Consider the following 23,547-nt stretch of genomic DNA (forward strand, 5'->3'; position numbering starts at 1 on the left):
CCGAACACACGACACGAGCAAAGGGCGGGGGCGGTTTCACGGTCACCACAATCAGATCAGAGTCCCGTTAGGGCTGTGTGTCCTAGCCGACTGTGAAGCGAGAGACTTCCTCCATCTGTTCTGAAGCATGCTTTCTCGGATGCAAGTCTCGTTGTGGGGCTTACCTCCTAGGAAGCTGTGCATAGGTTTCGCATTTGGTAGGAGAGAGCAGAGAAAGGCGATGATTCTGCCGGACCCGAGCAAATAACTCAAGCCAGAGCCCTGGGCAGGCAAGCAGCTTCTTTCTTAACCTGCACCAGAAAGGCGGGCAGGGGGCTTCCTCTTTGGAAAGTACCCCCCCCCCCAGCGCCCAGTTCTCTGAGTCATCCCGCCAGCCGGCCGGACCCCACACACCATGCCGAGAGACCCACGAAGCGCAATCCTAAACCTCCGTGCACACCGTGGGATCTTCTCCCGGGCAAACAAGCTAGGAGACAGTTAGCAGTATTAATTACTCTTTACTTATGTAGCAGGCAATAATCATTCACTTCATTACATAGTTACATATGTGTCTACATAGACTCTGTAAAAACCAGTAAGTGTCACAGATGTTTAAACCCGAACATTACTAGATTCACTTCTAGCAAGGGAGGGGAATCTTGGGAACACCTAAGAGAGATCTGGGCTGAGCTTTGGTTACAGGTATTAAAACCTGGGTGTGGGCAGTGATGTGAACCTAAGGTATTCTGTGGCTCTTTAGTCAGACCAGTGGAGTGGATTCAGGAACAGTTCAGGATGTTGAAATTGTATTATATATCTTTTTCTTTCTTTGTTTAAATAGTTTTGTAAGCCACTTTGAGCCCTAGGGGGAAGAAAATCAGGCTTGGAATGCTTAATTACTACTATTCCTAAATGAATTTAATGATTACATTCTGGTTTATATTTTATTCTTCAATATGCAGCGGATTGTAATCTTGTTTAAATTTTTATCTTGCTCTGTGTGTGTGTGTGAAAAGGAAGATAACCCTGAATGTAAGAGGACCCCCTTGAAAAGTTATACAAAAAAAATTATTAATAGACATAGCTGTAGCTTATATACAAACATAAGATTTTTTCTTTTCTTTCTTTTTTATAGTATACCTGAGGAAGAAACTAGTATTGCATTTGAATAAATACTGTCATATAGATGTTTCATACTATTTTACTCTGAAAATAATCTCATGTGAATATATTAATCCAGAGGGTGCTTCCACCCATAACAAACATCACTGATATCATGTTAATGTATTGAAGTGTCAGTTCTGTTAATAAAGGAAGGAAGGGTGCTATTCTAGCCCATGTATGTTTTATATTTGCATTACAGATATGGGAAATGCAAAAACAACATCACTGCTATTATTACCATGTATGAAAATAGCTTTAAAAGTGTTTTGCAGTTCTTGCTTTGCAATGTAATATTAATCCCCACATTGACTAGAATGTGTAGTTAAAAACAGACCTCTTCTCCTCCTTGATCTGCATAAACTCTTGGTAGAATGGATCCTAGTAATCCAGGACTCTGATTCCAATAGCAGCAGCCACCCAGATTCCCCTGGGGATGTTACAGGCAGAGCAAGATGGAAACAGCTATTCCTAGTTGTTTTAAGGATAAGGGTGAAATCACAGGAGCAGAAGCAATTTTAAGTGAGTACATTGTGAAAATTGGGTCAAAAAATGCACTATAACACAAATTATAACTCTATTTACTACTGCCCTGTGCAAAGCAGAAAAGGGGAGGGAGCTTGCTGTCAGTCACCCCAGCGAGGTCCTTCCAGAGTACAGCATGCCCTGCTCATCTCCATTTTAAGAAAAAATGACAAATTGCAGGAAGTGTGAGGGAGTCCCCCTGACGTTTGTTTCTTCAGTGTCATACAAGAGACTGTGAATCCTCCATACTTTGGGACCTGCAATCTTTGGTGTACCTAACTGTGTTTAATGCAGGCTTAGTACATATATATGTATGTGCTGTCAATTGATTTATGGTGTCCCCAGAGGGGGGGATATCAAGGCAAATGAGAAGCAGAAGTGGATTTGCCATGGCTTTCCTCTGCTGCGCCTTTCCTAGTGGTCTCCCATCCAAGTACCAACGCTGCTTAGCTTCCAAGCAGCCCTGTAGCCAACCAGGGACCCACGGGGCCTGCCCCCCTGACAGGGTTTTTTTGGGGGGTCCTCACCCCATGCAGGAGGCAGGAGAGGCACCCAGGAGCAGCCACTGCCCCTCCCATGCCATTTATAGGGCCCACAAATCAGCTGATTGGTGGACTCACCAGCCTCCTGCATGATTTGAAAGGCCCCTCTTTAGATGGCCCCCTCCCTCCTGGCCCCTAGCTACAGAGCTTCCAAGACTTGGCAAGATTGGGCTATGCCATGGACTTATGGTGACCCCAGCAAGAGGCTTTTGAAGCAAGTGAAAAGCAGAGGAGGTTTGCCATTGCCTTCCTCTGCAGCCTTCCTTGGTGGTCTCCCATCCAAATACCAGCCCTGCTTACCTTCTGTGATCCAACAAGATCAGGCTATATACCATACCATCTTTCCTCCTTTCATAGGGACACCTGATGGTTCACCTCAGTTCCTGTTTGCTGGTTGGAAACAGGAACCTGTATGTGCTTTTTTTAGAGTGCAGATTTGAACCTGAGTCTCTGAGATCTCGCTCTGACATCCTAACCGCTACACCACACTGGCTTTTTGCACAAGTGTTGCATGGGACTGGCCCAGGCAACTGCACAGACATTGTTGGTGCCTTCCCCGCTGGTAGGCATGCTGCTTCAGCCATCTTGGTAGGCACAACCAGACACCCATCTCCCGCTGATGCTCTCTGACAAGCTGCTAAACACCCCACAGAGAAAGAAACACTTCTCATTTACAACTATGCAAATTTGTTTCTTTTCTGATATGCAAATGAGGGAAGTCACATCACTTCCTGTTTCCAGCAGGGCTCCCTCGCAAGTGGTGGCCATCTTGCGGAAGTGACATCACTGGAAGTGACATCATATCCTGTTTCTGGAGGCGTGCACACACACACATAGGGGGGCCCACATAAATCTTGGGCCCCGAGCCCCCAAAGCCCTAGCTACGCCACTGACTACAGATGCTAGCAAGAGAGGTTGGGAAGCCCACTGCATGGATATGGTGACCCAAACGCACAGCATCAGCTGACTGGAGCTTTGTGCAGTCAGGCTAGCTCTCTCAGCCTTCTAGCAGCATTTGCAGGACCAACATGTGCTAGTCCGCACCAACATGTCAACAAAGGTCCACATCAATTGTCAGGGAGGCACAAGGTCAGAGTCTCTGTTCCTGGAAGCCAAATGCCTCCTAATTTGGCTGGAAAGGAACATAGCCAGTCCAAAGGCAAAAGACCTCAAAGTCCTAGCCAATCTGGAAGCAGAATGGCTAAGCAGGGCAGGCTTGGACCCAGGAGAATGGAGCCTGAACCAAGAGATATTCATCCAGATAACTCACAGACTTGGGATCTTGGTGACAGACCTGCTAGCATTGCCAAACAACTGTCAAGTTAGGAGGTTTCTATTGAGATTCAGCAATCCCAGAGTGGTGGACAAGGATGCACTGTCTCACCCCTGGCCTGCAGGCCTGCTCTACACCTTCCTCCCATGCTCCTCATCAGTAGGATCCTCAACAGGATCAGGGGGGAAGAGGAAGAGGTGATATTCATGGCACCCTTCTAGCTGAGACATCATAAATGATTTAGAGTTGGGAGTGAGCGGTGAAGTGGCCAAGTTTGCGGATGACACTAAATTGTTCAGGGTGGTGGGAACCAGAGAGGATTGTGAGGAACTCCAAAGGGATCTGTTGAGGCTGGATGAGTGGGCGTCAACGTGGCAGATGCGGTTCAATGTGGCCAAGTGCAAAGTAATGCACATTGGGGCCAAGAATCCCAGCTACAAATACAAGTTGATGGGGTGTGAACTGGCAGAGACTGACCAAGAGAGAGATCTTGGGGTCATGGTAGATAACTCACTGAAAATGTCAAGACAGTGTGCGTTTGCAATAAAAAAGGCCAATGCCATGCTGGGAATTATTAGGAAGGGAACTGAAAACAAATCAGCCAGAATCATAATGCCCCTGTATAAATCGATGGTGCGGTCTCATTTGGAGTACTGTGTGCAATTCTGGTCGCCGCACCTCAAAAAGGATAATATAGCATTGGATAAAGTCCAGAAAAGGGCAACTAGAATGATTAAAGGGCTGGAACACTTTCCCTATGAAGAAAGGTTGAAACACTTGGGACTCTTTAGCTTGGAGAAACGTTGACTGCGGGGTGACATGATAGAGGTTTACAAGATAATGCATGGGATGGAGAAAGTAGAGAAAGAAGTACTTTTCTCCCTTTCTCACAATACAAGAACTCGTGGGCATTCGATGAAATTGCTGAGCAGACAGGTTAAAACGGATAAAAGGAAGTACTTCTTCACCCAAAGGGTGATTGACATGTGGAATTCACTGCCACAGGAGGTGATGGCGGCCACAAGCATAGCCACCTTCAAGAGGGGTTTAGATAAAAATATGGAGCAGAGGTCCATCAGTGGCTATTAGCCAGTGTGTGTGTATGTATATATATATACACATACACACACACTGGCTAATATATATATATAAATTTTTTGTCACTGTGTGACACAGAGTGTTGGACTGGATGGGCCATTGGCCTGATCTAACACGGCTTCTCTTATGTTCTTATCCTGGTTCTTGGACTTAGTGCAAATGGCAGTTGCGCCACCCTCGAGCTTGACAATGAGACCAGACCTCTCGCATCAGGGTCCCATCCTCCACCCAGACCCAGCTTGGAAATGAAAGACTTTCAGAGCTTCTCTAGAGAAATAGTGGACATTATACTTCAATTAAGAAGATTAGCTACAGGGTGCATATATAATCCCATGTGGCTGATATTCAGGAAGTGGCATACCAACACAAAGCTGGACCCACTGTATTCCTCCTACGAGTACATCATGGCTTTCCACTATGGCAGTTGGAAGCAAAGTCTCAAGACCTTGTTAAAGAGAGAGGTCACAGTCCTCAATTCTCACAAAGGAACTGAGGGAAAGAGTGCTAGCCCCGACTCTGCCATTTGACCCTTTGGGCAGAAAAGGGATCACTATACATAGAGGGGAGGGGGAAGCACTTCAGAGCCTAGAATTTTCTTCAGAAAATCTTGTAAATTCATCTCTGCTGCTGGCCTACAGACATGCGGTCCCCATATGTGCCTGCACAGAAGACCATTGAATGAACAGTGGTTACGAGTAAGAGCAACCATGTTTTTTTGTTTCTTTTCTTCCTCCTCTCATTACAGGGAGAAGATAATGGCACACTAGAAGATCCTAAACATGGGATTTTCTCTGATCCTGTGGATTTAAGCATCCCCCTTGTATCCAGTTTTTCAGAGTATGCTCCTCAACCCTCAGTGAAAGCAACAGAGGGAGTGTTGATGTGGAAAGCCATGATGTACTTGTAGGATGGATGAAGTGGGTCCAATCCCATTCCATCTACAATACTGGAATGGAATGAGGAAATAGCAAGAAGCACTTTGAGAAAACAAGAGCAACTCACTCCCTTCCCAAACACAGAAGGTTCAGTAAGAAAGGGGGAGATGAGAACTTGATCTAAGGGTTGAAAGAAAAGATTATTTTGAAAAAAGAGAGAACTGTTTAATTGTTTCTATCATCATCTGCAGTTTTCATGCTGTAGTTAAAATGGTTGCATGCCATCTCAGAGTTTTTCTATTTTTTTAGCAGAAGGGTAGGATATAAATACTTCAATATATATATAATGAGATGTTTCTTATTTAGGTCCGTATAAATACCTCCATCTAATAAGCAGCATTCAGAGAGTAGAAACAGGTTTCCACATGCCTAACCTCAGCTGGATAAGCAACCACCCATGCAGATGGGTCCTGGCCATCTAATTCCTCATTCCCATCCAGCATCCAAGGACGCACATGCAAAGCTAACTTAAAAAATATTTACCTGTCCACTGAGCAGTAGAGGAAACTGAATTCTGTTAACATTATCCTCTCTGTGCCCTGCCAGTCAGTGGGATTTCAGCATTTTAAAAACTGGATCTGCACAAGTAGCTCCCACAGTTCTATGCATGCTCTTTTGGAAGGGCAAATAACAATGAGCATTACTTCATTATGTACGCTCGGTGTTAAGGTTCCCAGTAAGGGTTAAGGTTTGTTACCCAGTAACAAAGTATGAAACTAAGTATTAGAAAAATTGTCTTTAGAATAATTCTGCACTGGAAATATTGAATGCACCTGCAGTATTGCCAGATCCAGTAGCTTTGTGTATGTTTGTGTGCTTTGTCTAAGGGATTAGAACAGGGGTGGCCAAACTTGCTTAACGTAAAAGCCACATAGAATAAACATCATATGTTTGAGAACCACAAGACATGAACAAATATTACATACACATCTTTGTTAAAACTCTTAATATTTTATTTGCATATATACATATGTATGCACTTTACAACACAACCATGTTAGAAGGAGATTAAAAACAAACAAACTGGGAATAAGTCCCCATAAGACCAGCATAGAGAAAGGTTAGGGCATTATTTTTTGGCATCAGTGGGAGAAGGAAACACAAGTAAATCACTGAGCACCGTTTGCATCATTATACATCTCTCTTTGCCTTGACCCAAGGGTTAGTAAATACAGCTCCTACAAGAGCTATGATGCTAAGGGGGAACCCTGAAAGGCCCTCTTTAATTCCATTCCCTCTTCCAGTGGCTCCACTGGCTTTTGCACTCTCTTTCCCTGTTCTAAGTCTCCTGATAACCTCTGTGGTGGAGAAGAGCTTGCAAGCTTGCCTGTTTCCTTCCTCATAGCAGAAATAGTTGCTTACCTATAGGTCAGCACTTAGAGGCTGACTGAGGTCCCAGTGCTAAGCACACTTACTTGAGAGTAAGCCTGCATTAAGTTCCTCCTCGACCTTCCAAGCCACAGTTTGGCCACCCCTGGATTAGAAACTGTTGCTCTTGCTGGAAGCAGGAGAACAAGAGAACTGTCTCTTGGCGGAGAGAAATCAGCTCCAGCATTGCCCTTAAGAGCTGTGCCAGAGAGATATACACTCCAGCAAATAAATTCAAAGATACAGACAAAGTGATTTCTAGATAAATTGTATTCTGTAGCTATTAATATCTTATGCTTAAAAGACTTCAGTATGTTTCCCATTTATTAGAATAAAAATCCTTGAACTAGTGAGCTGAAATGGTACATTTTATATACTTTAAGTTGTCACTTTTGAACACACAATAAATTCAGGAAAGAACTGTTGGTTGGCATCATAAACTTTATGATACATTTGAAAATATTGATTACCTGATTATAAGTGAATATGTATCTGAAGTACTCTCAAACTCTTAAAAGGGTACTAAAATTGTATGATTACATTATAAATACATATATTCTGCTTTTTTGCAGGTTTTCATCATATGTATACAATCTTATAAAGTGGCAAAGAATTTGGTGTCATAATAATTTTCACTTAATGAAATAAGCACAAATCTAATTCTGATGGTTTCAGCCTTTTTAGTGTATGACAGACATAAAAGCTTGAAAATGGGATCAGAGACTGTTGGAAGGTTCAGGCCTTAGAAGATCCTATTAGTCAGACTGGCACTTCAGTATATGCTTCCTGTACCAGTCTTGTACCCACTGTTCCTTGTCTCCTTAATACTAGGGAGGTAGTACTATGGACATCTACCCTCCCTTCCTATTTCCCACCTTCCCATGTCATTCGCTAGTTCTGTCACTCAGTTCCATGTGAGTTTTGGCCCCTTGAAAGCCTGAAGTGTGATTAGCTCGATATGAGAAAATGCATTCTAAACTTGGGACAGTTCCAAAAACATTTTGTAATACAACAGAGGGTAAGGCTTTTTAAAATCAACAGTCAAAAAGATTAGAACAAAGTTTGAGTCCAGTGGCACCTTTAAGACCAACCAATAAAGTTTAATTCTGGGTATAAGCTTTTGTGTTAATACACACTTTTTCAGATACATTGAAACAAGACTTCCTCAACATTACATGGGGGTGGGGGTTAGTTGCCTGGAAGGGCTAATTAGAGTCAAGATGCTGATAACTGAACAATAAGTATAGCCAAGGCTTTTTTTTGTAGACAAAGCCCAGCAGAAACTCATTTGTGTATTAGGTCACACCCCTTGACACCTAGCCAGCCAGAACTGCGTTCCTGTTCAAAAAAACCCCTGAGTAAAGCTAAGATTGGAATAAAGCAGTTGGGGTAAGACCTGTAGCATACAGATAATAAAAGAGTTAACAAACAGATGTATGAACTAAGTTGTGTCCAGTGGCTCCTTTAAGACCAACAATGTTTATTTCTGGGTGCAAGCGAGAACTGAATCACTTAGCTTGTGTACTGAGAGATAAGAATGCGATATCTTTATTAAAGCCCTGGGGGTTCCATTGTCTTGATTGTTGTAATAACTTGTAATTCAGTAATTTGTTTATGATTTTTTTTGCAATAAAATAGCTATTTTAGCCAGTCCCTGGGAGGTTGCAGTGTTCTACAGCTTTCTCAGTTTTGTGATTCTTGATTTCAGCTTTGTGTCCCTTTATCCTTTGGTGTAGGGTTTGACTTGTTTGCCCTATGTAGAGCACTGGATTCAAACTTAGTTCTCACATCTGTTTGTTACCTCTTTTATTATCTGTATGCTAATTTGCTGCTATTCACAGGTGTTACAACTGCTTTAATCCAATCTTACTGTAGTTATCACTCAGTTACTTACACATCTTGACTCTAATTAGCACATCCTAGTAACTAACCTACCACCTTTTTTGTTTCAATGTATCTGAAGAAGTGTGCATGCATATGAAAACTTATACCCAGAATTAAATTTAGTTCGTCTTAAAGGTGCCACTGGATTCAAACTTTGTTCTGTTGATTTACACCAACATGGCTACCCACCTGAATCCGCAGTCAAAAGGATTATGTGCAGTGTGCTTCAGGGAGCTTTCTGTTTCACTGCTTGACTTTTGGAAGTGTCATAAGCAATGCAAAGCAAACTGGCATATTTACATATGTTCACCTAGCAGTGTTTCACCCCCATAGTGGATGTACAAACTTGTTAGTGAATGGTCAAGCAACCTTCTTTGAAAAAACAGTTGCACAGTGGTGTTTACCCTAGCCAACTGTTGCAGGTAATGCAGTTGGTTGAAGAAAATGCTGTATTGTCTGCCCAGCTGAAAATGGTGTCCCAGGCTTTGCAGGATAACCAGCTCTGTTACACTGATCTGCAGAATCGTTACTTGCAGCTTGAAAGGGAATATCAAACACAAATTTCTGCTCAGGGTACTTCTGAGGTAAGAAAGCACAGATAATTACTTTGGTATTACTTTTTCTGTGAGGCAGTCTTTCTTCATCAGATTGATGCATAAGAGAGGAAGCTTCTAGGCAGAAAAAGCAGAACTGGAAACTCTTTGTGCATGCTCAGATAGGTCATTTCTTCTCAGAATGTGTGCCATTTTCTAGGATGAGTAGAGGAACAGGAAAACCCTGTACATAACCAGGGTGAAAATTTCTAGGCTAGAGTAAAAATGTTATTTTTCAGTGGTTATGTCTAAAAATGAGGCTATCTGCTCTGGGGAAAAAAACCTGCAAATGCTGCTGGTAGAAAAGTTTAAACTGTATCATGTTAAAAAAAACCCTGGTATATGAGTACAGCCGCCCTGAGCCACTTGTGGGAAGGGCGGGATATAAATTCTAAATAAATAAATAAAATAAAATAAATAAAACAGACCACTGTGGTCTTCAGTGAAGGCTACAGCACCAATGGAAATATCTAATCCTGAATCACAGTGCACCTACATTCATCAGAGGCTGAAATGCTGTGCTTTGCAGTTGAAGCTCTGCTCACGACCTGAGTTTGATCCTGGCAGAAGCTGGGTTCAGGTAGCTGGCTCAAGATTGACTCAGCCTTCCATCCTTACGAGGTCAGTAAAATGAGTACCCAGCTTACTGGGGGGAAAGGTAATGCCAAACCACCCCGTAAAAAGTCTGCCATGAAAATGTTGTGATGCACCCCAGTGTCAGAAACGACTGGTGCTTACACAGGGGACTACCTTTACCTTTTTAGCCAGATACTTATCTCAGATCCTAGCTGTTTAATGTAATTGCTTCAAGTGTGTCAAGGTCTATTTGAAGACTTTTAGGATCCTGTTCATTCTTATTATGAACAAAATTGCTTTCTTAAAGTTAGACTTCTATTTTTTTTAGTAATATATCTTTGATATTTTTGTAATGTATCTGAGAATCACCTACACTTGCTTTGATTACCACAGCCATAGTTAAGGCTAATCCAGTTCCTCAGGTTGCCAGGTAGTTAGTAAACCTTGGTTAAGTATGCATTTGGTTAAGAACATAAGAGAAGCCATGTTGGATCAGGCCAGTGGCCCATCCAGTCCAACACTGTGTGTCACATAGTGGCCTATACACACACACACACACATATATATACACACACTGTGGCTAATAGCCACTGATGGACCTCTGCTCCATATTTTTGTCCAATCCCCTCTTGAAGCTGGCTGTGCTTGTAGCCACCACCTCCTGTGGCATTGAATTCCACATGTTAATCACCCTTTGGGTGAAGAAGTATTTCCTTTTATCCACTTTAATCTGACTGCTCAGCAATTTCATTGAATGCCCACGAGTTCTTGTATTGTGAGAAAGGGAGAAAAGTACTTCTCTCTCTATCCTCTTCATCCCATGCATCTTGTAAACTTCTATCATGTCACCTCGCAGTCAACGTTTCTTCAAGCTAAAGAACCCCAAGCATTTTAACCTTTCTTCATAGGGAAAGTGTTCCAACCCTTTAATCATTCTAGTTGCCCTTTTCTGGACTTTTTCCGATGCTATAATATCCTTTTTGAGGTGCGGTGACCAGAATTGTACACAGTATACCAAAGGAGACCGCACCATCGATTTATACAGGGGCATTATACTGGCTGATTTGTTTTCAATTCCCTTCCTAATAATTCCCAGCATGGCGTTGGCCTTTTTTATTGCAATCACACACTGTCTTGACATTTTCAGTGAGTTATCTACCATGACCCCAAGATCGCTCTCTTGGTCAGTCTCTGCTAGTTCACACCCCATCAACTTGTATTTGTAGCTGGGATACTTGGCCACATTGAACCTCATCTGCCACGTTGACACCCACTTACCCAGCCTCAACTGATCCCTTTGGAGTTCCTCACAATCCTCTCTGGTTCTCACCACCCTGAATAATTTAGTGTCATCTGCAAACCTGGCCACTTCACTGCTTACTCCCAACTCCAAATCATTTATAAACAAGTTAAAGAGCATGGGACCCAGTAATGAGCCCTGTGGCATCCCACTGCTTACCGTCCTCCACTGCGAAGACTGCCCATTTATACTCACTCTCTGTTTCCTATTAATTAGCCAGTTTTTGATCCACAAGAGGATCTGTCCTTTTACTCCATGACTCTTGAGCTTACTAAGGAGCCTTTGATGAGGAAACAAGGAGCCTTTGATGAGGAGCCTTGTTTACCCCCTCAAAGAAATGTAACAGGTTAATGAGGCAAGATCTTCCTTTACAGAACCCATGCTGAGTCTTCCTCAATAACTTGTGTTCATCAATGTGCCTACTCATTCTGTCCTTGATAATGGTTTCTACCAACTTTTCCGGTATTGAAGTCAGACTGACTGGTCTGTAATTTCCTGCATCTCCTCTGGAAGCCCTTTTAAAGATGGGAGTGACATTTGCTACCTTCCAGTCCTCAGGAACGGAGGCAGATTTCAATGAAAGAGTAAATATTTTTGTCAGGAGATCCACAAGTTCACCTTAAGAGTTCTTTCAGAACTCTTGAATGTATGCCATCTGGATCTGGTGACTCATTAGTTTTTAATTTGTCTATCAGTTGTAGGACCTCCACTCTTGTCACCTCAATCTGACTCAGGTCTTTTAACACCCCTTCCAAAATTAGAGGTTCTGGAGCGGGCAAACACTTCTCATCTTCCACAGTGAAGACGGAGGCAAAAAATGCGTTCAGCTTCTCAGGCATTTCCCTATCCTCCTTCAGTAATCCTTTGACCCCTTGGTCATCCAAGGGCCCCACTGCCTCCCTGGCTGGTTTCCTGCTTCTAATATATTTGAAGAAATTGTTATTGTTGGTCTTTATGTTTTTTGCAATATGCTCCTCATAGTCCCTTTTTGCCTGCCTCATCACAGTCTTGCATTTGATTTGCCACATCCTGTGTTCCCTTTTATTAATCTCACTTGGACTAGCTTTCCACCGCTTAAAGGAGTCCTTCTTACCTTTTACAGCTTCCATTACTTTGTTAACCATGCAGGCCTTTTCTTATAGTTGTTTGTGCCTTTCCTAAGTTGTGGTATATATTTTATCTGAGCTTCTAGGATTGTAGTTTTAAATAGCCTCCAAGCTTCCCCAAGGGTTTTGACTGTATTTACCTTTCCTTTCAGTTTCCTCTTCACATGCCTCCTCATCTCAGAGAATTTACCCCTTTTAAAGTTAAATGTGGTTGTGCTGGTCTTTTGGGGCAACTCTCTATTTATACAAATGGTGAAATTAATAACATTATGGTTGGCATTAGCTGTGACTGCTGTCAGTGTTTACCCTTAAACATGGTTAAGGCAGGTAGAGGGAATTCATGCACGAGAGGCAAGAAGTGGCGAGTAACCTATATTGTGTCTGAATATATGGATGTTGGTGAGAGTTCTTTTGCTCTTGGAAGATCTCCTCATAATTGTTTTAAGACAATATATGTACCCACCTTTCTTACTCCGTTTCTTTTTTATTTTAACAAAAAGGTCTGGTGTGTGTGTGTTGTGCCAGACAAGTTAATTCTACTAAGAAATCGAACTATTGTTAGTGAACATTTTTCTCATAAGAAGCATATTGATATTTGCTGTATTTAGGGTGAAGCTCAAGCAGAAGTTCCCCCAGGAGCTCCCCAGGAGAAAGCTGCTGTCCTTGTTGAAATAGATAATGTGGAACTTAGTGATCTCAGGAAAAGGTCAGGATTGTTTGTTGATAGCTCTTTTTATGTTGTTGACTTTGCCATAAAATGACGGCACACTTCAGGGAGAACTTACTTTGTGTTTTTAAATGTTATCACAGGCCTGTAGCTACAGGGGGGGAGTGGCCTGGGGAGGCAGGCTGCTCTATTTAAAAAAAACCCTTCCCTGCTGTATTTAAAAACTCCATTGGAGGACCTCCAGGACCCGCAGAAAAGGGGGAGAGAGAGAAAGCAGCAAGAGAGAGAGCACAAGAAAAGAGAGTGACAGCCAAAGTGAGAGAGACAGAACGAGAGAGTGGCAGCCAGAGAGAGAGAGGCAATAAGGGGGAGAGTGATAGAGAGAGAGAGTGGGAGAGTGGCAGTGAGAGAGAATGGAAGAGTGGCAGTGAGGGAGAGCAGCAGAGAGAGGGGGCAGTGAAAGAAAGAATGGGAGAGTAGCAGAGGGGGCAGTGAGGGGGAGAGAGCAGGAGAGCGGCAGAGAGAGGGGGCAGTGAGGGGGGGAGAGACTGCACAACAGCAAGGGGGAGAGAGAGCAAGATGGGAGAGCAAAAGCGAGAGAGACAGCATGAGAACGAGAGTGATAGTGAGGGGGAGAGCAGCAGCGAGAGAGAGAGACGATGGTGGTGAGAGAGAAAACAGGAGAGTGACAGCAATGAGGAGAGTGAGAGAGCAACAGCCAGAGAGAGAGTGCAAGAGAGATCTGGGGCTGGGTGGCCACTGGAGGGAAGAAGCAGCCAAGCCCCGCAGCCCCCCCCCCACCAAATTTTTTAGCTCCCAGGCCCCTCCACCCAAAGTTTTCTGACTACAGGACTGGTTATCTACCTTTATTAATTTTTAGTTTGAGTGAGGATGCTGAGCCAGATTTGCTTTGCTTTGAATCTTTATATCTAATTCCCAACATAGCCTCCATGTGTGGATACTTATTCCCACATATCAGAGGCACATGAATGGTAAATGATTATCCTGCGCTTGTGGGCCACTCCCCAGGTGTGCAGAAAAATCTTAAATATTGAAAAAAGTATATGGGGGATACTTAAATCCCCACCAAAGTAAAACAGTGTTTTACTCTATAAAAATACAACTCAGAATGCTCTATTTAGTCAGCCATGGGAGAATGTCCAAGAGAGCACAAAGGAAGCTGCTGCTGTTACCACCTGGACTATTGAAGCTTACAGCTCACACAGGGCACTGGGAGGGCCACTGGATGCTTGCAGCCATCCCCTCCTGCCCAGGGCCGCCGAAGCTCTTTGAGATGCAGCCATGGCCACAGAGGAGAAGGGTGCACAGCCAGCATGGGAGGGAGGGAACATAGTGGCATAGCAGAGGGGCTGCATGGCTCCAACAGGGTACTCTTTTGTGTGTTGCAATGGAGCTGGGGCCAGGGGCTGTGCAAAGCCTGGGAGCTGGACTTGCATGGGCTCAGAGGGATCGGCACAGCAGCTGCCCACAACAAGGGCTTCTAGTATCTTTTAGAACAACTCTTTCCCCCTCATCCATCCCTCTCCATGGGTTCTGTTGGTCTGGGTAGGTAGGGGAAAAGAAGGGGGAAGGGGACATCTAAGGAGGGGAAGAGGAAGTGAAATATGGGGGTATTTGCTTGGGGGGGAGAGAAAGTGAAATATGGGATTATTGGCTTCAGGGGATAGAAAGAAGGGGGTTGGCTTGTTGGGAACATAGAGGGAAATAGAAAGGAGAGATTGGATTGGAGGGATTAGCTTGGGAGAGAAAGACAAAGAAGGAGAAATTGGCATAGGGGAGACAGAAAAGAGAAGAAGAGGGTATTGGCTTGGTGGGGGGAGGAGAAGAGAAAGGAAAATTGGCATGGGGAGAGAGGGAAAGAAAAAAGTGTATTCGGTTTTGGAGAGAGAGGAAAGGAAGGGGAGGGGGAAAGAAGCAAAGGTGGGAGAATGCCTCCTCACAAGTTTCTTGCAGGTCTCTGCTTGTATATTTAGAATCTGTTTTTTTTCTAGGCTTGCAGAGATGGAGTTGCAACATGATTCCATGCAACAAACTATGTCACAACTCATGGAAACGCTCTCAGAAGAGAGGAAAAGGCGACAAGCTGCAGAAGAACACCTTGAGCTCTCTGAGAGCCAACTTAAAAGGTAGCTATATCTAAATATACAACTCAGAATGATCTAAAAGGAAAACAGATAATTGGAGCAATTTTAAAAGAATGTTCCTTGGTTTTTGATTGCAACACCTTATTGCTCCCCAGTGGATTGTCTTGATATTTGCAGCTGTCCGTACTGAATGCAGAAATCTATTCCTATGGTTTAGATGGAAGTTGAGACCTAAAAGTGTGATCTGTGTACACAAATCCGTCTCCCCCAGTTGTATTATGGTGTACTGCATTGGTTGTCAATTTTTTCTCTTTACCTTTACTCACTTCATGGAATCCTTTGCCCTTATTCATCTGTCATGGAAGACCTGAATGCTGACAGAGAATTTGTGATCATGGTTAAAGTGATACAATTAGTTCATGTGGTACACTGGTTGCAGCCATTGTTGGACATCACTGTTTTTTTTACCTAGCTGGAATTACTGTAGAATACATTAAATATTCTCCTGCGGCTTGCATGTTTCAGGGGAACTTGTAAACAAGATGTCTTTAAAGAAAGTTTGCAATTTCTGATTTTGTCATTAGGAGACCCCTGGCCAGGTTTACATAATTTCCTGGAAAACAGAATTAAAACCTGAATTTACTGAACTGAGACCTTCTGTTTTTGACTGCATTTTTACTTTAAAATCATTAGTTGAAGTTTTGGGTAACCAAGACAGACTGCATTGTAACTGTTAAAAAGAATGTGTATTACTTAAAGACTACTAAAATTGTAGTAAACAAGAGCTGCAGAATCTGACTCATTCTTCTAATGCTTTTGTGTTTTTCAAATTCCCTTTTTAAGGCTTGAAATAGGTAGTTTTAGGTCCTTACCTAGAGAATATGCCATTCAGATGGAGTCCGATGAGGAAAGAGATGCTCTGATCATCAACACTAGTGAGCATATTGTAGTAAGAAAGGTAAGTTTATAAATCCTAAAAATAAACCTGAGATATTACTTCTATCACATTAATTGTGAATAGGTTTTAACAAATATCTGGTAGTCTTTGTTTAATTCTAAGAAACTTGCTGAAACAGAAGATTCCATCCTGATAAATTGGTTATCAGTAACTCAGTTTTCAGTGTTGTTGTTTGGCTGACCCACTGACCACATAAAAATATTTGCATGTTGGCTGAAAGAATCAACTCTAATTCAGGATATCCCAGTTTAGGGGCCAGATCTAGACTAAGTTTTCTGCTAATAGAAGGTCCTTTCATCAGTGAAACAGAACTTTGCAATGTTCCCCCTTTCCTCTGCAGTTCATTGATCTCCCTGAAATGCTGCACCTGAGGGCAGCAGGGCCTTGGGAGGGCCAAATTGAGTGTTTGCTGCAGAAAGGGGGAATTGGCAGAAATTACATTTGCTGTCATTGAATGATTTAATTTGCTTAAGAATGGAAGAATAACCCTACTGGATCAGACCAGTGGTCCAGCTAGTCCAGCATCTTGTCTTACATAATGGCCAAACACTTACTCTGGAGGACCAACAACAGGCCATAAAGGCTGACACCTTCCCATCATGTTGTCTCCTGGTACTGGGATTCAGAGGTTGACTGGCTCTGAATGTGGAGTCACCATGGTTTATAGCCACAGATAGACTATCCTCCATGAATCTTTCCAATCCTTGTTTAAACCCATCTGTGCCTGTAGCCAACTACCACCTCAGGGAGCAAATTCCATATTTTAATCATTCATTGTGTAAAGAAGTATTTCCTTTTGTCCCTACTGAATCTAGTTGGAAACTATATGCATTCTAATAAGATGTTGCACTTCTTTTCTGCACAGGTGAAAGGAGGGGCCCTTTCTTTCCAGAGATGGATTCGGGGGCGAAGTTTTTACTGCTCCAAGTTGCTGACCTCCAGAGCAAAATCCCGCTATCTCTTCCTTAGTTATTTGGTGATACTACATCTTCTTGTTTTCCTCTGTCTAACAGGTGTCTTATAAATGCACTGAACTTTATGGGTGAATTATTTTCTTTCTAAATAATGGTGTGCCAATAATGGTGAGAGAATGGACTTTTTACAAGCCGCTGTTACGCTATGCACTGAACACAGTTGTAAATATTCTCAGATAGTGTGTGGCTTTTGAACGTCTTATTTAAGAAGTAGTTTTAAATGTACATCACAGTTTCTCCAAAGTTGAGTTGAATTGTTGTTTAACAATGGAATATTATATTTGCTAAAGAAAAATATACTGTTATCCAAACACACTACTAAGAACATGCTGCAATTCGGGGTGTTTCATATTCTTTGGGAATATATAATGAGTGCTGGATGGGCTGTAAATGCTATCTTTTCTATATAAATTTTATTTTAGCAGAGTTGAATTATAAATTTGAAAAAAAATATCTTCTCTTGGGTCTCTTGTCTTCTTGATTATAACAAGAAGCCTACATAGTGCAATACAGGGAGAAAAGATGGAATCATTCTTGGTTTCTTACCTTTAAATAAAATCTAAAAACTTAGTAGCTTTCTCTTATCTCTGCTTGAACATTTATCATGGTCTGTATGGGATTTGGCTGATACAAACATTATTTGTTTTAAATGTTTATTTGTATGTCTTTCTCTTGAACATTTCAAGACCCACAAAGGCACATAACAAATTGTAAAAGGTGACGCAAATAGACATGATGGATTTTAGAAGGTTGATTCACTGCATTATCAGTAAGGAACTCTTACTCAAACCATTTTGCTTTTCTGTAAGTGGGCCTCTTGCTATTTATCTCCCTCAATTCTACCTCTGGGATTATTCCGTGCTTGTCACCTGCAAAACTCTTGCCTCCTCCTAGTTCTGTGTATGTCAGGATCCTGTGTTTGAGCTCCTGACAACTGGCCCATCATCACACTCCACTTTATTGACTATTCTAGATTCAGGTGGAGTCCAGTTTCTTTCATAACAACCGTTATCATTTTAAAAACGTGTGAAAATTTCACTGTCATATTAAATGTTCAGTACATGAACTGAAATCACAGGGGAGAAATTGCAGAAATAAAGCAGTGAAGCACTGGATCCATTTCACAACTACAATAAATGTATGTCATTTGTCTAATAAGTGGTACATGACATATAGGTTAAAGTAGTAGTGGAAACCAATTAGCCAAGGCTATCTTTGTTACTGTACAAAACTATTTGTTCCATTTGGAATAAAAACAGCACAAAATGGATCAGTTCCGCTAGCCTGGTATTATTTGTTAAGAAAGATCTAACTCAGTGGTGTCAAACACATGAGGGCCAGATCGGATATAAATGAGTCCTTGTTGGGCCGGGCCATGTGTGTCATAAAATGTAATGCCAAGTAGCAGAGATATAAACTTTATAAACAAACTTTATAAACAAAGTAAGTTTTGACTCATGAAAACTTATACCCTGAAATATTTTACTGGGCTTTTAAAGTTCTACTGAACTCAGAATGCATTAACATAGAAATGTTTTAAAGTATCATACATGCAGGTAATTTTATTAATGCAAGCGTAATTTTATTTAATGTGGGCTTGATATTTTCTTAGGCTTTCCAGTCCAAAGATCAGAGAGAACATCATATGAACACAATACTAAAAGACAGCATAATGTTCTAGCCTTCACCTTTCTGTGTGCATTATTTAACTCTTACAGAAATGTTTGCCTTATGTCAAAATATGAAGCACTGTAAAATTGAGGATGCATATGATTACATCATTATACAACTTGTATCTCTTCTCTGCATTGAAATATTTATTGATCACAATAGAGACACTCCAAGCACAATCTCTGGAAGTACAGATACACATTGTTTACACAACAGGATGGTTTTTAATGCACTGATTACCGTAACAGCTGGTCAAAGATCAAGAATGTTTCTAACATAGATCTTGTTATTAGAAGCTGACACTGAGAAAGAGGCATGCAGAAATGGCTTTCCTCCAGTTGAATGTTCCAAGACAACACAACGCTTGCAAAGAGGCACAGTGTATGCTCTATTTGAGATTTCCAGGGGTTTTTTTTAAGTTCTAAAGATCCACAAACCAAATCTGTAATATGGAACTTAGGTAATCTTGCATGTAATAAGATAGACTTTAGGTAGAATTGTGTACAGATCTGGATGTGATTGCAACCACATAGGCAGCTAGGTTCTGATCCAGACCTCATTTTCAGGAACTGAGTCACGCAATCTTAAGATAAGGTGGCTATTCTCTGTCTCTCTGCTACAGAAGCCTGATATCTATATGCATATTTCACACAGCAGTACTATGCATAGTAATGTCTCCTTTTGAAATTGGTACCTCTTAAATATGAACAGAGCTATTTTTAGGTAAGGAGGTAATAATGCAGCAAATAAACACTTCTGATCTGGAATTGACAGTGAACATACTAATCAACCAGCCTGCCTCTTAGTTGGAAAAAAGGGGAAAGAGAAGAGGGAGATGTGATGGGGTGGGGTGGAGCAGAGGGGAAAATCAGTTACACAGAAAGCAACTCCAGCTGGGAAAGCATCCAAGGATATCAGAAATTCTGCCCTGATTTATCCAACCATTGAAGCTGTTGCTTTGATAAGTGCAAGCTCAAAAAAATCTTTCCAAAAATGGTATGGGCAGACTAAGATATTCTGTGAACACCATTCCACAAGCAGATATAAATGTAATAGAATGTGAGATCATTTCATTTGCTCCAAGAGGGCATCTCCTGGTCTTTGGGGTAAGTATTTCTCTATGTTTTTATTTCTAATAAAAGTTTGATTTCCAGAAAGTTCTTGGTTCTTTCTGAAGTCATAGATTATATTTTTCCTGATAACTCAGGATGGCCAGATGAAATAGCATATCTGTGGTCTAGTTGCCACTTGGTGATCGTGAGCAATGGTATGTTGAAGAGTTCTGCTAATTGCTGTTGGCCAATTGGAACACTGTGTGTAGGTAATTAACACTACAGCCTTAAACACTGAACTCAAACTTCCTGATCTCCTGTGGAATAAGAATGCATGCATTTGAGCAGCAATAGTTCTCACGCACAGCAGCTTCTCAGCAACTGTTCTTTTTAAAAAAAAAACTTTTAGCTTGCCAGAAATATAAACTTAATGCCTCTGTTTAGTTGTAAACACTGTACATATGAGCGTTTCACAGATTAGTGAAGTAACAGTAGCACCAAGTGTAAAGCTCACTTGAGGCTGCTTTTAAGCATTGACAATATGTGAGAGAAATCAGATGTACATCTGTATTTAGTTTTCCAGTCTCACTGAACACTATCATATAAAAAAAGGAAATCTCTGCATCTTGCTCAGAGAACTGATGAACTGCATACTCTGGGGCAGAAATGCTTGGGTTCATTCAGGATGTGATGATATAGAACAAAAAATGGAGAAGCAAGAGCACTTTGTACATTAGCTTTTTGCTGCATGTTGTAATAAGAGCCCTGTGGCACAGTGTGGTAAGCTGCAGTATTACAGTCCAAGTTTTGCTCATGACCTGTGTTCAATCCCAGTGGAAGCTGGGTTCAGGTAGCTGACTCAAGGTTGATTCAGCCTTCCATCCTTCCGAGGTCGGTAAAACGAGTACCCAGCTTGCTGGGCGGAAAGTGTAGATGACTGGGGAAGGCAATGGCAAACCACCCCGTAAAAAGTCTGCTGTGAAAATGTGATGCGTTGTCACCCCAGAGTTGGAAATGACTGGTGCTTGCACAGGGGGCTACCTTTACCTTTGCATGTTGTAATGTGCAAACTGAAGCCATGGTCTTCTCACTGGGATGAATGGATTTAGGTTTAAGCTAGCATTTGTCTGTATGTATACTGGAGGGTGGGGGCATTGCATTCTTAATGGCCATATGCTTAGTATATAGTTATAGTGTTGAATCCAATAGTTACTTCTATGTGTTCTATATTAAACAATAGATTTTTTTTCAATAGTAGATACCTAGGACAAATGCTGTCTAGAATTCACTATAGTTAAAGCATTTTCAGCAAGTTTAGAGAGTTTGTGTGTATACTGTTAAGATCAGGTTTCTTTGCCATAATTGTTTCATATTTAAATTTCATGCAATCAAATTACCATCTCTGTCCGTATTTGCTGTCACATCACAACTAACGTATGGTGACTCTAGAAAGTGTCTTTCAGGGCAAGTGAGAATCTGAGGTGGTTTGTCATTGCCTTCCCCTGAAGAGCCTTCCTTGGTAGTCTCCCTTCCAATCACTGACCCTGATTAGCTGCTGAGATTTGACCCAGATAGTTGTGGGACAGATTAAAGCTCTGGGCAGGCCAGTTCTGTGCAGGCTGTAGGTTTGACACACCCCTGGAGCAATGGAAAAATTACTGCGAGAAAATAGTTCTTTAAAATGGTATTTAGTGTTTCTTACATTGTTTACAATAGAAAGGTGAATACAACTGATCATTTACCATGGTGCTATGTAACATAAGGTGGTGGTGGTGGAAAGTACCATTCAGTTGCAGCTGATTTATGGCCACCCCATATGGTTTTCAAGGCAAGACATCGCAAAAATAGTTTGTCATTGTCTGCCTCAGCATAGCAACCCTGGATTTCTTTGATTGTCTTCCATCTAAATACTTTAAAAGGCCAACTCTGCTGAACTTCCAAGATCTGACAAGATTGGGCTAGCCTGGGCCATCCAAATCAGAGCGACATAAAGCGGTTTTCTTAATTGTCTCTTGGAAAGGCAAGAACTCCATCACCTTTAAAAGTTTCTGATCAGAGGGTTCTTATTTTAGTGTTTTATGTGCCCAAGGTCCTGGAATCAATCTCCAATTAAAAGGCCTTGGGTAACAGGGTGAAAACATTTGTCTACAGCCTGTCAGGATGAACAATACTGAGCTAAACTAAGCAATAAGTATACTCAGGGTCAAACCTAACATTATACTGCTACTATGAGAGGTTGTGAATTTGATTGGGAGTAAGCGCAAGGCTTAAATTAGTGTTATTTCATAGATCTTTGGGAAATCTCCTGGATCATGCTTTGGGCCTCCAGAAAGCAGTTGACAACAGTAGAAGATAGGAGCAATCTGTGTTCTGTCAGCCTAACAAGCTATACAATGCAACTCACTAACAAGATGTCAAAATGGGAAATTTATGATTTAAGTTTCTGAACAGACAAAACTAACTTGGCAAAATGCCATTTCTTTATTTGAGGTGGATCACAGTTTCAAAAGGTGAATGAAAGTTTAAAGTCCCCCAATGTTGCTTATAGCCCATAATATTTTAATATTAGCTAAGAAATCTGTTGCTTATAGTTTAGATTCTGAGGAGTTCATAAAATAATAGTTTTGAGCATTATGGATAAAAAGAAGTTATAATTCAATTAAAGAGCCTCTAAATAGGCAGGCAACAGGAGAGGCTTTGCTAGTTAATATGATTTATTAACACTCAAATGCAGAATAGCTTTCCTCTACTGTATGTTTATCACAAGGCTTCTAAATGTTTAATACTGTGTTATATTGAATTGTTAGAGAATTATTATATTTAGCTAAGGAAATGCATGAAGTTTAAGCAGTTTGATCATTAACCTACCTGACTCTATGCTGGTAGCAAGGAATTAAAAACCTGTTGAAATCAGCATTGTTATTTTTAACAAGCAAAGGTAGACCTTGTTATTGGAAAGTATTTTCAGGCAATTAGGCTGGGATCAGAGTCAAGAAATAGTCAACTAAGATACTTTTAACAGAACAGATGTTTTGATATTTATGATTCTTGTCTAGAACCTTTGAACCAGGTGAAAGTTAATCAAATTTTGAAGGCTAATTAAAATAGTAATTAGAACATCAGAAATCAGAAAAGAGGGCCCTCAAGTGGTTAAGAATACAAGTGTTTTATTTACAGTTTTTGCAGAAAATATAAACTTAAATATCTTGAAAAATCAGATAAAAGCTTCCTGATCAATTAGAGAATAAACAAGAATATGTATTCAAGAGAGAAAAATAAGTTCTTTCAATATATGCTATTCTGAAGCTGAAAAGTCCATATAAAAGTTTAGTTTTTCTAAGAAATGACTGATGTGGTATTATTATCAATTCTTTTAATATATTTTGTAGGAATGCTTAATGAACAAATGTTTTTATATGTCTTTATGTTTGTAGAAGCAACATTATACAATATAAAGTTAAGTTGTGCTTGTGATATGAATTTAAGGTTGTAAGTTCATGAGAGATGGAAAGTCTGGGAAAGTAGTCAGCTGAAGGTAGCAAGAAAGTCAGTGTCTAGAAAGATATTACAATTCATTTTTAATGAGGAAGTCTTGACAACACACCTGTGGATGAGAAGGACAGTAAAGTTGAAAATAAGCCAGGAACATCTTGTTTGTCAAATGTAAGATGAATGAATGTTAGAGACAAAGAAAATGCAAGAGTGCATGTGTGATGATGTCAGATTAATGATGTAAAGGGAGGGAAGTGATCAAGAGTATAAAAGTGTGACCACACTGGA

General features: G+C 41.2%; 1 protein-coding gene across 8 annotated transcripts in view; it reads left to right on the forward strand.

Annotated features, from left to right (window-relative positions):
• Positions 1-17,608, forward strand: part of LOC132589122 (golgin subfamily B member 1-like) — a 95,211-nt gene extending 77,603 nt beyond the window's left edge. For all 8 annotated transcript variants that reach the window (XM_060261768.1, XM_060261774.1, XM_060261772.1 and 5 more), the window contains 5 exons: positions 9,188-9,349; positions 12,949-13,046; positions 15,020-15,154; positions 15,956-16,070; positions 16,936-17,608. In XM_060261768.1, coding sequence (XP_060117751.1) covers positions 9,188-9,349; positions 12,949-13,046; positions 15,020-15,154; positions 15,956-16,070; positions 16,936-17,094 — 669 coding nt within the window. In that variant the 3' untranslated portion in view covers positions 17,095-17,608. The remainder of the gene's footprint in view (positions 1-9,187; positions 9,350-12,948; positions 13,047-15,019; positions 15,155-15,955; positions 16,071-16,935) is intronic.
• The last annotated feature ends 5,939 nt before the right edge of the window (positions 17,609-23,547 follow it).

This window comes from Heteronotia binoei, chromosome 21 (genome assembly GCF_032191835.1).
Source record: "Heteronotia binoei isolate CCM8104 ecotype False Entrance Well chromosome 21, APGP_CSIRO_Hbin_v1, whole genome shotgun sequence".
Classification (NCBI taxonomy): Eukaryota; Metazoa; Chordata; class Lepidosauria; order Squamata; family Gekkonidae; genus Heteronotia; species Heteronotia binoei.